Below are 16,839 nucleotides of genomic sequence, written 5' to 3' on the forward strand. Positions count from 1 at the left end.
GAATGTTCTCAATGAATTAAAGTTAAGAAATTTTAGATCTTTCTTTTTCATATGGGACTGTCAGAATGTATCAAATTTCAAACCAAATGAAAGTTTGAAGACAAAACTTAAGAAAAGCCAGTCTTTCTATCCAGTAGACCTCCACAATAAGGCATTCATAAGAACATAGTGATTTGGGTGGCTAAAATTCAACAAAATGTATGCATTAGAATTCAGGGTAGGGAAGAAATCCGTCTAAATTAGCAAAACTCTGCATTATGAAATGTCTTTGAAAGAATCACATTTCTGTTCCTTTTGAGTCACACAATTACTCAAACTTAAATACAGACCCTCTCCAAGAAAGTTTTAAATCGCAAATTAGGACAGATCCAAAAGCCAAAGGCAGACTCTTCTTGTGCCAGGAGGTTGATGGAGAACAGATATAAATAATGGCACAGGTGTGTACAAAAGATGAGTTGGCAAAACAGTTCTGCATTTTGAATTCATTTCTAGCAGCAGCAAGCAGCAGTATCCACCCGGGTTGCATTCTTGCAGGGAAGCCCAGTACCTGAGGGCAGAAAGGAAACAGTTGCTTTCAGAAATCTTGGTTAACTGATTTCTACAACACCAAAGAGCCTGGGACAAGTCTTAGCTTGAAGCAGCAGATTGGCCAGTGCTTTAAAAATTGAGAAGTAAGCAGCCTGAATGGTGTACATTGGCCAAAGTTATGTATGAAATATGTGTGTTAAACAAGGTTCCCTGGAGGGAAATGGTGGAGACAAAAATAGAAATAAAATTTTATTGAAAATTTATCGAACTAGCTAAGTGAACATCGGGCAGCAGAAAGCCCCAGGGAACTTGAGAGGACTTGAAAATTGAAGAGAACTTGAAGATGAAGGAAGGTTACAGCTGAGCTAAGAAAGTCTTTCTGAACTTGGGAGTTAATGAAACAAAGAATCAATTTTTGTCACCAGGGAAACACAGAGTTCAGATGTTATGTCCAATGATTTTCTAAGCAATAATACTACTTATTATATCGAATTAACTTCAAATTTGATACTCCATTCCTCTTAATATTTTCGTTTCTCATATTTAGAGCTGGTTTCTTTTCCTTCTGTTTCTACAAGGCTGAGAAAACACATCTTCTTCCAAAGTTGTTAAATTTTTTGTAAGATAAACAATGACTCAGCGCAGAGGTCAGAAGAGATCTCACTAATAATGTAATTTGAAAGGATTTTATTTTGAACCCGTGCCCTGCCAGCTACAAACACAAAATGGGACATTTGCCATATGTGCTATTTCTGCTGTGACTTTCATTCTTTTCCTCAGCTTAAGTGGAGGCAATTAGAGAAACCCAAGTTAATGTTTTGTAAATATTTTAGCTCTGAGGCTTAGATTATTTTTCACTTTTAGCAGCTAATTTTATGTGGCCATTCCTTCACTCATTCACACAAATTCATTTATTCGCTGAATATTTACCGAGCATCTGTTCCATGCCACACACTGCTTTAGGTGCTATAACATTAACCAGTGAGCAAAGTGCCCTAAGAATTAAGATAGTAAATGTGTGTGTGTGTGTGTGTGTGTGTGTGTGTGTGTGTGTGTGTGTGTGTGTGTGTGTTGGGTGGGTACTTTGGCTTGGTGATCTGAGAAGGTATCCTGAAAGATAACGTTTCAGATATAAATTGAGTGCTAATAGTCAGTCCTGCAAAGAGAGAGGGAAAGAGAATTCATGCAGAGAAAACAGCTGGTGCAAAGGCTACAGTAACATACTTCACCTCTTCTAAGAACTGAAGGATGCCCAGGAGGAGGCTGCAATCTGTGAGATTCAGTGAGAAAGTCAGTGGAAGTGGATGCGTAGAGCGTCACAGACTGAGTGTGGATTTCATCCTAAGTGCAATGAGAAGCTACCAGGTACTTTAAGCAGGGAAGTGACGTGGCCTGGTTTACTTTAGGGTGCACCACACTAGTGTCTGCAGGCACAGAGCCGCAGACGGCAGAGAAAGCACGTGAGCACAGGGCGGCCCGGGTTCAATCCCCTCATGACCTCCAGGGCCCCTCCCACGCTGCCTGGCGATTGCCCACGGCCATGGTCTATGAACTGCCTCTCCTAGACATCTGCTCAACACCAACTCCCCTCTCTAGGGACTCCCCACCTCCTTGGTGGTGGTGGTTTAGTCCCTAAGTCATGTCCAACTCTTGTGACCCCGTGGATTGTAGCCTGTCAGGCTCCTCCATCTATGGGATTCTGGATAAGAGTACTGGAGTGGGTTGCCATTTCCTTCTCCAGGGGATCTTCCCGACCCAGGAATTGAACCTGGGTCTCCTGCACTGCAGGAAGATTCTTTACCAACCGGGCTATGAGGGAAGCCCGCCTCCTTAGCCCTCCTCATTCCTGCGGACAGCCTTGCTTCTGACTTCATGGAAGCATGCATGCCTATTCATTCAGTTGTGTATGACTCTTTTGTGACCCCGTGGTCTGTAGCCCACAAGGCTCCTTTCTCCATGGAATTCTCCAGGCAAGAAAACTGGAGTGGGTTGCCATTTCCTTCTCCAGGGGATCTTCCTAACCCAGGGATTGAACCTGGGTCTCTTGTGTCTCCTGCATTGGCAGGCGGATTCTCTACCACTGAGCCACCTGCGAAGCCTCTGCTTCTGACTTCACGGAAGAAATGAACACAATCAGAAAGGAAACTTCCCTAACCTTTCACTTCACCCACATCCCATCCTCTGTATCCAAATATAGTACCATCCCTCCAGGTTCTGAAAAGGGAAAGTGAAGTTGCTCAGTCATGTCTGACTCTTTGCAACCCCATGGACTGCAGCCTCCCAGGCTCCTCCATCCATGGGATTTTCCAGGCAAGAATACTGGAGTGGGTTGCCATTTCCTTTCCCAGGTTCTACCTTTAACTCATTGCTATATGAAGGTGACCACTTCAACCCCTCTTCCCTTCCTTCCCCTTTCCAGAACATTCCCCAGCAGGACTCTTGGTCCACCCCATCCATATCTTCCTTCTCTCCTGGATCTTTACTTCTCATCAGCAGAAAAATCTTCTGTGATTGCCCCCTGCCCTCCCTTAAAAAAAAGTCTTTTGGTTCCATTTTCCTCCTTAGGTTTTGCTCTGCTTTCATTTATTTTCATGTTTTCTTTGCCATCATTTATAGTAAAGTTCTTCCAGAGTTGTCTCTATTCCCCGTGAGCAATTCCTCTCTTCCTAGTCTCTCATGAACCTGCTCCGGTGAGCAGACTTTTATGGCCACTATCCACTGACATTGTTCCTTTTAACATCCAGGTTACTCCACATTGCTCAACCCAGTGGTCAGTTCTCGGTCAGCATCTTAATGGCTGGCATAGTGACCACCGCCAGCATGGACTGGGGTGAGCATGCCCTCCTTCCCGAGACACTTGCTTCACTGCCTTCAGGGACCAATCTCCCGGTTGTCTTCTACCACTTGCTTCTTCTCAGCATCCTCTGCTGGATCTGCCTCATGTTTCACTGTCTTAAAGTTGGCGAGCTCTGGGGCTTCATCCTCTGATCACCTGTCTATCCTTCCCTGGCTCATTGATCTTAAAGCCATGGCCTTTATACTATTCATATGCCACTGATGTCAACACTTATACCTCTAGCTTCAACATCTCTCCTGAATTCAAGTCTTGTCTATTCAAGTCTTTGCTCTACACCTTTTTTCAAATGTCTAACAAATCTTTCAAACTGAGCATGGTCCAAATTCAATCCTGATGTCCCCCAAACCTACTCCACTCACAGACATCCACCTCACTTGATGTCCACCTTATCCTTCTACTTGCTCTGGCCACAGATCTTTGAGTCTTCCCTCTCCTTCCCTCCCACTCCATGTTCGATCTTTCAGAATATAGTGTTGGTTCTTATTTCAAAATACACCTAGAACCTGGCCATCTTCGCTGTGCTTCCCCTGGTCTGAGTCACCATGCCCTCTCCTGTGTTACCGCAGTGACCACCTGTGCATGCTCATTCACTTCAGTCGTGTCCAACTCTCTGAGACCCTATGGACTATAGCCCACCAGGCTCCTTGTCCACTGGGATTCTCCAGGCAAGAATACTGGAATGGATTGCCATGCCCTCCTCCAGGGGATCTTCCCGACTCGGGGATCGAATCCACATCTACCTTCATCTCTTGCATTGCAGGCGGATTCTTTACCCACTGAGCCACCTGAGACCCACCTGACTGGTCCTGTTTTCAGACTCCATCCCCTCCAGTGTTTTCAGCACAGCAACCAGTGACCCCTTTAAATGTGATCAAGCCATTCCTTTGCTCAACTCTTCTAGCAGCTTTGATGGCCCGTGTTGTTCAGTTGCTAAGTCACGTCTGGCTCTTTGCGACCCCACGGACTGCAGCACACTCAGCCTCCCTGTGCTTTACCATCTCCCGGAGTCTGCTCAAGTTCACGTCCAGTGAATCAGTGATGCCATCCAACCATCTCATTCTCTGTCATCCCCTTCTCCTCCTGCCTTCAATCTTTCCCAGCATCAGGGTCTTTTCAAATGAGTTAGCTTTTCGCATCAGGTGGCCAAAGTATTGGAGCTTCAGCTTCAACATCAGTCCTTCCAATGTGTATTCAGGCCCATACGGTTCTATAGAGCCTACCACTCTTCCCCGCTTTCACTCTCATCAGCTGTATAGGTCATTCTGCTGTATCCCAAACACACCAAGAAATGCTCAAGACTCAGGGTCTCTGCCCTAGTTTTTGTATACTTAGTTCACTGTAGTTTCCCAGCACCTGGAATAATTTCTTTGCATATAATTGAAGCACATTATTGAAAATGAATGGATGAATGAATGAATTGGATCTAGGAGTAAGGTAATGAAGTAGTGGGGCTTCTCCAGTGGCTCAGCGTTAAAAGAATCCACCTGCAATGCAGGAGATGTGGGTTCAGTCCCTGGGTTGGCCAGATCCCCTGGAGAGGGAAATGGCAACCCACTCCAGTATTCTTACCTGGGAAATCCCATGGACAGAGGACCCTGGCAGCTACAGTCCCTGAAGTTGCAAAAGAGTTGGACATGACTGAGCAACTAAACCACAGCAATGAAATAGTCAGAATAATAACTAAATTTTTAGCTTGAGAAGCTGCATGGATGGTAAAATGGAGCCTGAAAGAGAACTTGGTTTCAGAGCTGGGAATATTATAGAGATGTCCATTTGACATCAGCTGGATGTGTATTCATTGGCAGCTGGATATGTAAGTGTGAGATTCTGGAGACATGCAGAGTCTGGGTCAGATTTGGGAGTAAATGGTATGCAGGTTATGGAACCAGATGAGGTCATCTAGTCAGAGAGCAGAGAAAAGAGAATGAGGTCCAGGACCAAGCCCTAGTTAATGCCAACATTTAGAGAACAAGCAGGGGAGAGTGAGCGTGGAAAGCGCCGAAAAGGAGCCAACAGTGGGGCTGGAGAGGAGCCCGGAAAATATGGAATTACTGAAGCCAGGAGGAGTGCTGTGGGAAGGCGGCAGCAAATGATGTTAAATGCTGCTGCGTGGCCAAGTGCGGGGGGGGGGGGGGGGGGGGCGGGGTGCTGACTGCGGGTTGTTGGGTACAGTTTCCGTGGGGTTGGGAGGACAGGGGTGACCGAGGAGGCTTGAGCGTGGAAGTGTGTGAAGATGTCAGCTAGTTCAGTTTTGCTGGGAGTGGGAACAAACAGGACGATCATGGTCTCGACTGTCTTAACCCATCACTGCTCCTTTCACAAGCCTCCCACTCACCCTCGGACCACTCTGCAGCTCGCTCTCTCAAACACCCACCAGGACTGGGAATCCACTTCATCACTCACTCCTTTCTCACGTTAGATTCCATGCACCAGCCCTCCGTTTACCCTATCCCCTCTCCCTTCATCGTTCAGGCAAATCTCAGCTCTGATTAAGTCTATTTTTAGCCTGTTTTTCCCCTGCATCCGAGGAACTACACATGGCTGGAGAAAATAGCCAACTGTGCTAGGTAAGTTCAGTTTTAAATTGCTGAACGTAAATCTCAAATAGGTTTTCAGGAATGTCCTACTGCAGTTGGTTTTCCTACTGTCCTAGATGGCGACCTCACACTCTGTCACCTGTCAAACCTCCAGCATTCCGTCCCACTTCCTCACCCCCTGCTGATGGTCTTGGCCTTTTAGTTCACAAAAAAAAAAAAAAAAAAAAAAAGAGAGAGAGAGAGAGAGAGAGAGAGAAATAGCTCACCTCATGCTCTATGCCATCTACTAAACTACCTACATCGATGCCCATTTTCTTCGCCTTGGTATAAAGGTCAATTCTTCCATTTGTCTTGAGTATGTCATCAATCTCCCCCGTCTATGGGATTATCAATACACACACACACTCACACAGAGCTACAGTACTTCCCATCCTAAACAAAATACCTCCCTAGACCTCAAATCTCCAGTTCCCCTCAGGTACCACCCTTGCCCCCACTGTTCAGTTACAGGGTATTTATGTTTGTTGTCTCCACATCCTTCCCTCTCACTCTTTATTGAACTTACTCTGCTCAGGCTTTCTTTCCTGCCTTCTCACTCCCCATGACTTCTGTTACCAAACCCGTTATGTTCCTGTTATGTGACTCTAGCAGTATGTGTCCAGTTCTTCACACTCCCTATCTTTAAACACTTTTCCTTTTCCTCTAGAATATTGTATTTTCTTGGCTTTCCTCCCTCATCAGTAACTCCTTGGTCTCCTCTATTTCCCCTTCCGTCCTTCCTTCCTTCCTCCCTCCAAATACCATAATGCCTAGGGCTGAATCCTTGATCTCCTTCTACACTCACTTCTTGGGTGTATTCCCCTGGCTTTATAAGCCATCCATAAATTGATGATTCACAAATGATTTTCTCTGGTCTCTGACCTTTTACCTGATTTTCAATTCCCAAATCTGTCTACTTGACATCTTCGGTTACAATGTCCATAGGCATCTCTAATTTAACATGACCTACACAGAACTCTGGATTCCCAGTACCACTGACCGCCCTTCTCATATTTCCTCCACAAGTTTTTTTGCTTGGGGGAACCTCTGAGGCCAAGAGTGCTTCTGAGGCCAGAGGCTTAGGATTCATCCATGCTATTCCTTACACTATCAGTCAGTCTTGTTAGCTGTGAACATACGAATATACACTTTCTACCAGTTCTAGTCTAAATCCAAGCCACCGTCTTTTATCTGGACTAACCTCCAAACTAGTCCTCTTTTAACTTCCACCTTCTGCAGTCCATCCTCCATACAGCAGCTAGATGGATCTTTTAAAAATGTCATTCTTCAGCTCAAAATCCTACTACATTTCAAATGAAATTCATGCTTCTTACCTATGGCTGCTGCCTACCCCTCCAGCCTCACCTCTGTCATTCACGTACTCACTATGTTCTGGCCACACTGGACTTTCCGTAAATGGTCCTCAGTTGCAGTCCTTCCCATAGTTTCCTCCCTAACTTCACTCCAGTTTCTGATCAAATGTCACCTCATCTTTGGAGACGCCAGCAGTATGATAAAGTCCCCACTAAGTCATTCTTTCCCGCTTTCCTTGTTGACTTTTCTCATTAGCACTCTTACTAGTTGAAGTCACATGCTTATGTGGCTTTGTTAAGGTGTAAGATCCTTGAAAGCAAGGTCTTTATCTACTCCAACCACACAACACCTGGAATGTTGTAGCCACTCAACGAACTGCATAAACCATAGGACAGTATATTTAAGGAGAGAGAAAAGTTCGAAGGTGGTCTTTTTAAAAGTAAACATAAAATACTAGAGCATGTTTCTATGCTGATGGAAATAATCTTGTAGAAATGAATTTGTTAAAGCAGGAGCAAAAGGATAATGCAGAAAGCAGAATGTGTAGACACAAATATAGGCATATTGATAACCAGTCTGAGAAAAGGGGGAAAAAAAATCAGAGGATCTGGGTTGTAATCTCCACTCATTCTATGTAAGACTACCCTTGGGATCCTTCCTTGCAGACAGGAATGCCATGGTTGTTCTGAGAAGACACCCCACCTTACCCTTGCATGAGATTGATCAAAGGTTTGTGGTGCCTGGAATTTCATGACACATGGAAACTTTGCAATAAACATTGGTCTTTTTTGCACAGCTAAAGCATTAAAGCCCCGGGGTGATTTTAAAAAATGATAGCCTGCACACCCCCCGCCCCAAAATACTGTAAATTAAGAATGACATTTTCACTAGTGCCTCTTTCTCTTTCAGGAACTATGTGAAAAACAACATTTGCTTTATGAGTCATCACCGGGAGGAATTAGTGCCAAAACAGCTTCAAAAAAGCAATCCCCAAGAGCAGTTCTTGGAGTCTAAAAAACTACGGGGTAAGGGACAGCCAAGGCGGCTTTCTTCAGAGATCTGATGGCCTCAAAACCCTTCAAGGGTTGATAAAGAAAGAGAATACTTAGGGTGTCTTCCTACCAATATGTATTAGCCACTCCCATGTTTTCTGTCCAGGGTCATGGAACTATTTTAAAATGGATATCCTGAAATTCTACCGTCTTCACTCATTACCCCGCCCCCAAAGGAACCATGAAAGGTGTTTCAGGAACAAGGTCCCAGGTGGTCTCTTTCTTACTCTGAGCAGGATACCAGGATAAAAATAATACCACCTGGTTCAGTATTTTCCACCTTCTTCACAGAGCAGCCTTTGAAAGATGATGAACTAGTGATGAGAGCAACTTTTATCTTAAGGTTTGCTATGCACAGAGGCCTGTTACAGCTTTATTATTCAGACACATAAGCTGTCTGAACATAAGCTGATGGTTCTTTGCCTACCAACACACTCCCCACACTAGGTCTTGTGTAAAAAAGAACCAAGACACAATATGGACAATTGCACACATGTTCTAGGTTAGGATAGGGTCCTGGTTAGGACTTCAGTGATCATTTCTAATTATAGTTCAACAAGTATAAAGATTATCCATCTTATTTTATGAATCATGGACTACAATGTAATTCAAGATATTCTTTTATGAATTTGATGTTAGTATTACAAAGTATTAAAAAGAAGCAACTCTGCAATAGTTGAGAAAGATAAGCATTTTTCTATCCATTAAAAAATGTATGAGTAGAAAGGATACTTTCAAAATCGTGGGATCATATTTATCTAATAGTAGTTGTTAGTAAAACATGAGAAAAGGAGTCAGGTCATTAGGTTATTTATCCAAATCTGTTGAGTAGTTAGGTTTTGAGTTACCAAGTTAAGCTTACACACGTCTCTCTTTGTAAGGCTTTCATGATAACTTAGATCCATAGTTTCTTGCAGTTCTTCACATGCCTCAGGAATATCACTACCTCAGGTTACAGTCTACGGGCTATAATTGATGCTGACTTTCAGATACTTGCAGACGTAATAAATGACATCTAGACATGGGGACAATTCCCTCACTATGTTCTTTTCTATGATGAAACAGAGATCACTGACTGTACCAGAAACGTGGGTTTTCACCCACACAGTAATGGACTGCTCTTTTCTGTACTGCACCAGTTGAATTTGAAGATGTGGGGAGGCATTTTACCAATACAATTTGGTACACTGGTAGAAAATCTACAATAAAAAATCTCAAACCATTTATGCAGTAATCCACTAAATGACTTAAGCTATGGGAAACGCACACAAAATGTATTGAACAACCTAAGTTGAAAAAGAATACAAAATATGATTACTCTGAAGAAAAGAGAATCCTCAGAGTCAAAAGCCCTTTTCATTTAGCCTGAAATTTTTGTATCAGCCCATAACAAATTGTCCCAGTTTGATATAAGGAAGTAAGATCTACTGCAGCCCTTTATAATGAAGTGGTCAGACTTCAGTCTCTGTAAGCAACAGTAAAACTGTATTATCAGAAACTCAGGAGAATGACTAGAGGTCCTGGTGCTGAAAAACACTATCTACATTAAAATTGGCAGGGGAACATATGAAGAAAGATCTGCAATCTCCATTTTGCACAATACATTTCTCACGCAAGTTAGAGCATGCATTGTTCATTTGTTCTGGAAGAAGGGAAAGTATGTTCTGTAGAGGTAACTGATTGAAGAAATTTATTAAGAACCTTCAATGGAATTATATGCTGACATTAAAAAAGGTCAAGACAGGTAATTAATTGGTATGATTATTTTTCTTTGCCAAGCATCTCAGATTGTAAGATACTAACAAAATTGTTAAACTGTGCAAGTCCAAACACTGTATATCCTTTAGCAATTTCATGGCTTAGCCATGCACTGTAAATGGGCAGGGAACTGTTTATAAACTTAGTAGGTTTATCATTAAGTGATTTCAACTTCAGTATCTTAAACATTCTATTTTTTATTATTCAGAATCTATAATGAAACAATTATATTTTCAAACTAATTTTTATCCAATACAACCCCAACTACAGCATTTTCACTTTCAAAAATAAAAAGGGGGAATACTTATAATTTTTATGTATATATTTACAGTTTTTATTTATAAAAAAATGTACAGCACTTGTGAAAAGCCAGAAGACATCAGACGCACTCATTTCTTACCAGCTTTAAGTATAGTGGGTCACACCCATGACACTTTGTCAGGTGACACATGAGCAGCAGCCCTGAAACCAGACCCAGTCAGATTGTCCTCCTTCCTCTTTTCTGAGAAAGCGTTTTGATGAGCTACTGAGCTACCTAGTTTTCAAGTCACTCCAATACTGAAAAATCTTACAACATTTGGATCTGCATCTTGTCTACATCATCATGTTCCCCCCTCCCTTCTTCTCTATTTCTTTTTCTGTGAACATTGCAGAACAGGAGGTCACTTAATTACTGTTAAATAAGTTTAAGTGAAAACTCAAATTTTTCAAACAGTCTGCCCAGAACCTATGATTTTCATTGAATTTTATTCTGTATATATTTTATGAGGCTACCTACCCCAATGGATCTTAAAACGAAGCAAGTAAACACAAATGTAAAAAGTGAGAAAGAAGTCTGAAAATCACAATTAAGTCTCTCCCAAGAGAGAAAATATAAAAGTTAGCCCTTGCCTCCAACTTAGGAAGAGTGAGAGGAAGGGCAGGGGAAGGTATCAAGAAGACAAAGATAAACATAAAATAATATGCATTGTTCAGTACAGTTTTCAAGATTTTAGAACATGGTAGGGAAAATGTACTAGAATATAGAGGTTAAGGTGTTCCAATTTTTCACAAAGATTCCAAAACATTTTGGAAAATCAAGGTTTTAGTAGAAGACTGTGTTGTATTATTATCTCTATTAATGTTAATTGAGAAAAGCTAATACAACTCTCTACTTAGTTTTGTTTCTAGGTAAAATCATTGTTAGTTAATACTCAATTGGTTGAGCACCATGCAGCTTGATACTGTATTACCATTCCTGGGCTCATGGGTGAGCCAGAGTCACTGGTTCACAAACGCATATTTACTGTTAACCTTAAAGGCGCAATCCCATGTACGGAATAGTCACTCTTTAGCTTCATTCAGTAAGACACAGCAAGGGGAAAGACTTATCTTGCAAAATGGCTTTCAAGTTCAAGTTGAACTGTAGTATTAATATAGTCACACTGGGGCACTTCTTGTTAAAACAGCACAACGTTTCAACTTCTGACAAGACTCTTAATATACAGCCTTGAGTATCAACCTCAGATTATTCTTTTCCTATAACCAAAGTTGAGTCTTTCCAGAATAACAAAGGTACATATGAGGTACAACCCATCACAGCTTTTCTAGTATTTATCTTGTAGGTAATAAGAGGTTTCTTTTCTTAAAACTACAACTCTGCAACTTTTAAAAGATGGTTAACATTTTCTACCATGTTAAATTAGCAACGTAAAACATTATGCTTAATCTATAAAGTTCTACTCTGCTTCCCTACAATTTATATACATGTTTTCATTTCTAATCTTCAAGAAAAAAAAAATTCCTACTTGATATTTGGTAACAGAGCATTAAAAGATACTATACACATGTGGCATATGTATATTTACAAAATACACTTCAAAACGAAGCTGACACACTTTAGCAAAAGTCTAAGCTTGCATAGATTAAAAAAAAGAATTATGAATACAATTTTTGTTAAAATAGAAAAATGGGGAATAAAAGTTATAGAATGGATATGAAGAGAGATCTTTTCCAAACTTTTATTTGTGCACATTCAATTGAAAAAGATAACTTTTACAGGTTCTTTGGTGCCCATATTCAGCATACAAAAATGTAAAAGACTATTCACAAATAAAACACGTTAGCTCAAACTGGAAAAAAAATAATGACAACAAGAAAACAATCTGCGCTAGTGCACGGAGACAGCTCTGCTCGTGGGGACATGAAAATTACTGCGAAAATAAATAGAAATGTCCTTTTGTAAAAGCAGCAACGTCATGTCTTGTAAACTTCCTTTTTATATTACAGCAAGGTTTGAAATAAAATCCAACGGGCCTGGAGCTTACACTGTAGCCGTGAAAGAATAAAAGAGTCTATTTCCTCAGTTACTGTTGGTCCGGTTTTCCTTGTGAGTCCAATGTGCAGCAGGTTTTAAAAGGTGCTCAGTTAAGGATTCTAACCAATTAAGTGGTGAATTATAAAATTTCTTTCCTGCTTTCAAACACAAATGGGTAAATCTGTTCCACAGCAGTAGCAACAGCCTTTACGTTGGGTCCTGCAACAACACAATGGAGGAAGAGGTGAGGAGAGGCAGAAGAAAATGAGGAAAAGCTCATTTCTCAGAATTATAAAGAACTGAGTACTTCAGAATATCAGGTTGTTCTTTTAAAAATCTACACTTATATAACTGTACACACAGTCACAGTAAGAACCAAGAAATACAATTTTTTATGAACAATGAAAGGCAATCTGTAAACACAAAATGATGTTACTCATCTTGGCCTGGGCACCATTGTGAAAAGAAAGTATATTAAAACATACACACACACAATCACAGAGGAAGATACAAAGTGCTGAAACACGCTCATTAAAGGACGGACTAACAAACGCAACTAGACAGCTATTAACCTATGATCCTTTTGGTCACTGCAGCCTGGCTTCTGGTTAGGCTACGACTGAAGCTCATCACAGGAGTATCGAGGAACTCAGCAGAAGTAAACAAACCTGACACCAGAGCTGGGAAACCCGGGGCTGTTATAAACGGCACGGTCTCAACATCCCCACGGATTCACCACTATCTGGGATTCACATCTTTATTACTCATCTGGTCATTCACCCTTACAGCTTACTTCCCTGGTGGCTCAGTGGAAAAGAATCTGCCTGCCAAAGCAGGAGACGCCAGTTTGATTCCTGAACTGGGAAGATCCCCTGGAGAAGGAAATGGCAACCCACTTCAGTATTCTTGTCTGGGAAATCCCATGGACAGAAGAGCCTGGCAGTTCACGGGGTCGCAAAGAGTCAGACATGACTTAGCGACTGAACAATAACTGCCAATTAAAAACAAAAAAGCACCAGGGGATGAGGTGATGCAATATATTTATTAATCCATACAAGGCTAAGAATAAAATATGTAAGCTTTCATCTAAATAGCTAAAAAATATATAGAAAAGAACAATAAAAAATATTTTCATAAAACCTATTTTGAATAAATACATCCACTGGGAACCCTTTTCTGACTCACCTCAGTCCCTCCAGAGAATAGAGCTCTGCCCATTGGGACCACGCTGAATGTGTCCACTGAACTAACAGTTCAGAGGGTATTCCAGATGTTAATATATAATGCATACTAGGTAACCAGGTCAATGGTCTGCAGTTTGCCATTGTGTTAATTTTCTATTAACTTAATGTATATATTTTACATAAGCATTATTTTATTCCATACTTCTTGTTTAGTCATTAAGTCGTGTCTGACTTTTTTTGCAACCCCATGGACTATAGCCCACCAGGCTCTTCAGTCCATGGGATTTCCCAGGTAAGAATACTGGAGAGGGTTGCCAGGTCCTTCTCCAGGGGATCTTCCCAACCCAGGGATCAAACCGAGTCTCCTGCTTAGCAGGCAGATTCTTTACCACTAAGCCACCAGGAAAGCCAAATTCCATAATTAGCAAGGACTTAATATATTTTAGGGCTTCTGTGAAGTCTGAGCTCCAAAGTGTAGAAACCCAGAGAAGGAAAGAAACAGACTTGTTCCCCAGCACTCCATTTTTTTAAGATTCAGGCATGATCCTGGCAAGAGCCTTTAAAAGTCTCCAAGGAAGATGTGAAAACCCATGGATGAATCAAAACTAAAGCTTTTCTATTGAAGGTTTATAGGTGTATTTTCCTTTAAGGATTAATGGAATAAAAGGAAAATTCAAAGACCCAAAGAAGTTTTCCTTAATTTTGCCAAAGGTTGGACCGACCTGACTCCCAAGTAATGTCTATAAACAATTTATAACCACAATACCATTTAAAAAAATCACTCTGTATGCTAAATACTACCCTTTGACATCTATGCCTAGTCTTCTGAAATCACCTCTTCCAAATAATTAAAAAGATGCAAAAGATGTAACAAAATACACATTACAAATAGATACCAATTATATTTGAATGTTCTGCCCATGTAAAACCTCTATGAAGTTCACAAAATAGGCTCCTCTTGAGTATTTTAGATGCAAGACATCATAAACTTAAAAACAACGAATGAAAACATATACTATTCTTAATTCCAAACTGAAAACCCAAATGCCCATGGGACAGTATATTCACACACTGGGTACTAAACAGCAATAGGAACGACTGATGCACAACTATGTGGAACAATACAGATGAATTTACTACGGTAATGATGAAGATAAAGACGACAGACACAAAACCGTATACATAAGATTTCAAGATAGTATATAAAAGCAGGTTAAACTCATCTACTATGTTTGCCAGCAAAGGTCCATAGAGTCAAAGCTATGGTTTTTCCAGTAGTCCTGTACAGATGTGAGAGTTGGATCATATGGAAGGCTGAGCGCTGAAGAACTGATGCTTTTGAACTGTGGTGCTGGAGAAGACTCTTGAGAGTCCCCTGGACAGCAAGGAGATCAAACCAGGCAATCCTAAATGAAATCAATCCTCATTTGGAATCATCCAATTGGAAGGACTGATGCTGAAACTGAAGCTCCAATACTTTGGTCATCTGATGTGAAGAACAGACTCACTGGAAAAGACCCTGATGCTGGGAAAGACTGAAGGCAGGAAAAGAAGGGGGCAACAGAGGATGAGATGGTTGGACAGCATCACTGACTCAATGGACATGAGTTTGAGCAAACTCTGGGAAACAGTGAAGAACAGGGAAGCCTGGTGTGCTATAGTCCATGGGGTTGCAAAGAGTCAGACAGACATGACTTAGTAGCTGAACAACAACTGTGTTAAAAAATGAGGAGACTGACTCTCTGAGGAGGGCAGAAGAGAAAAAGCAGACTTTATCTCCATTTTGCTATGAACACCTCCTTATCTCATTCAATTCATAATTGACAAGCTTGGTTTCAATATCATAAAATACCTGTTACTGTGATACTTCCTGTTGAAAAAATCTGTAATGTAGCTCTTAGCGATTTTATCCGATAGCACACAGCAGGATGAAGTTCAGGTTCGTAACTATACCAAAAAAGCCACAATTAATATAAATATTATAGACTCACAAGTAATTTCAATTTGGTAAGTTATGTTGATTCTTCGAAGACCTACCTGGCATGAGGTCTATTGTTCTTTGTGAATTCTGGCAAACGGATTTCAAATGGCATGTTACACACTGCCAAAACGTTAACAACCTTAAAATCTGTAAATATTACCTTTAGGAGAGAAGTAAAACCAATGAATTATTTTGAAACAAACAAAAAAACGTTACTCATCATGGCAATCTTAATTTTAACTCTTAAATTTTAATCCTTAAAAATAAGAGCAAGCAAGATAAACAGAAACATTTAAAGCATGATTTAGTATTTTAAGTTACCAGAGACTCCTTAATGCTGTAATTAAGCAGGGAGGGGGGAGCTCAAAAACTTTATTAAAAAATAAACAAAGCCTGAGATAATTGCATGAATAAAATAGTACATCTGAGTCTTCTGAATTTTATTTTAAGATTGTACTTTAAATGGGATATTTAATCTAGCAGTATAAGACGGAGAACAGTGAGGAAACATTAAAACAGATTCCTCCAAAGAGAGTCAAAATGGAAAAGCTGTTATTTCAAACTCAAAAAGCAGTGGACCCTGAGCTCCAAAGGCCAGACTTTTTCTTACATGCAGTAGGGTAAAATGATGTTTCTGCGAATTCAGTTAGATGTTTGCTCATTTGGGGGGACAGAATGAAGAACAGAGAGACAAAATTGTGTCTTTAACTCAGTGGGATTTCTCTCAACATCTCGAATGTAATGCTAAGAAAAGAGGCTCCAAGGCTGAAAATAATGTCCTCTCAATATTAATAACTTTAGCCACTTCTACCAATATTTTAATGGTTTTACCTTGTTATCTTTTCAACTGTTCCTAAAACCGCGAATCCGGATGCACTAACTCCCCTGCACCTCAGCAGAGGCACGAGGCAGTGAGAGGAGGTCACGAGGCGTGCCCAGCGGCCTGCCACCAGTCACGGCCGTCTACCGCGCCGCGGGCCGGCACCAGCACCCCACGCCCCCGCACCTCGGTGCCTGCCTGGCCCCTTCCGGCTCAGGGGAGACCGCCGTCATCAGAGAGACCTGACCCCATCCCCTGCCACCCAGATCCCAAACTGCCCAGGCCCACCTCTTCAGGGACAGCAGCCCTCCTTTTTCTTTTGTTTACTCATCATTTCTAAGTGAGCCAGAGACGGCCACCTTAGAGGCCGAGAGCCTGCTAACCAGCGTGTACGTGTCAGCAGGGCCCGAGGGCTCTCGCTTATCATCCTCACACGGCATTCCTGTGGTGATCAAACACAGACTGTGTGTGTG

At 41.4% G+C, this 16,839-nt stretch overlaps 2 protein-coding genes across 3 annotated transcripts in view; one reads left to right on the forward strand and one right to left on the reverse strand.

Moving 5' to 3' along the window:
• The window catches only part of SLC2A12 (solute carrier family 2 member 12), a 58,222-nt gene extending 47,851 nt beyond the window's left edge, over positions 1–10,371 (forward strand). The window contains exon 5 of the mRNA XM_065931314.1: positions 8,185–10,371. Coding sequence (XP_065787386.1) covers positions 8,185–8,338 — 154 coding nt within the window. The 3' untranslated portion in view covers positions 8,339–10,371. The remainder of the gene's footprint in view (positions 1–8,184) is intronic.
• Positions 10,372–10,422: 51 nt separating this feature from the next.
• TBPL1 (TATA-box binding protein like 1) overlaps positions 10,423–16,839 on the reverse strand; it is a 37,295-nt gene continuing 30,878 nt past the window's right edge. The window contains exons 5-7 of one of the 2 annotated variants that reach the window (XM_065931316.1): positions 15,603–15,706; positions 15,418–15,512; positions 10,423–12,600 (exon numbers count right to left, since the gene is read on the reverse strand). In XM_065931316.1, coding sequence (XP_065787388.1) covers positions 12,521–12,600; positions 15,418–15,512; positions 15,603–15,706 — 279 coding nt within the window. In that variant the 3' untranslated portion in view covers positions 10,423–12,520. The remainder of the gene's footprint in view (positions 12,601–15,417; positions 15,513–15,602; positions 15,707–16,839) is intronic. The other variant, XM_065931315.1, reaches the window with a different exon arrangement.

The sequence above is a fragment of the Muntiacus reevesi genome, chromosome 3 (genome assembly GCF_963930625.1).
Source record: "Muntiacus reevesi chromosome 3, mMunRee1.1, whole genome shotgun sequence".
NCBI classification, from domain to species: Eukaryota; Metazoa; Chordata; class Mammalia; order Artiodactyla; family Cervidae; genus Muntiacus; species Muntiacus reevesi.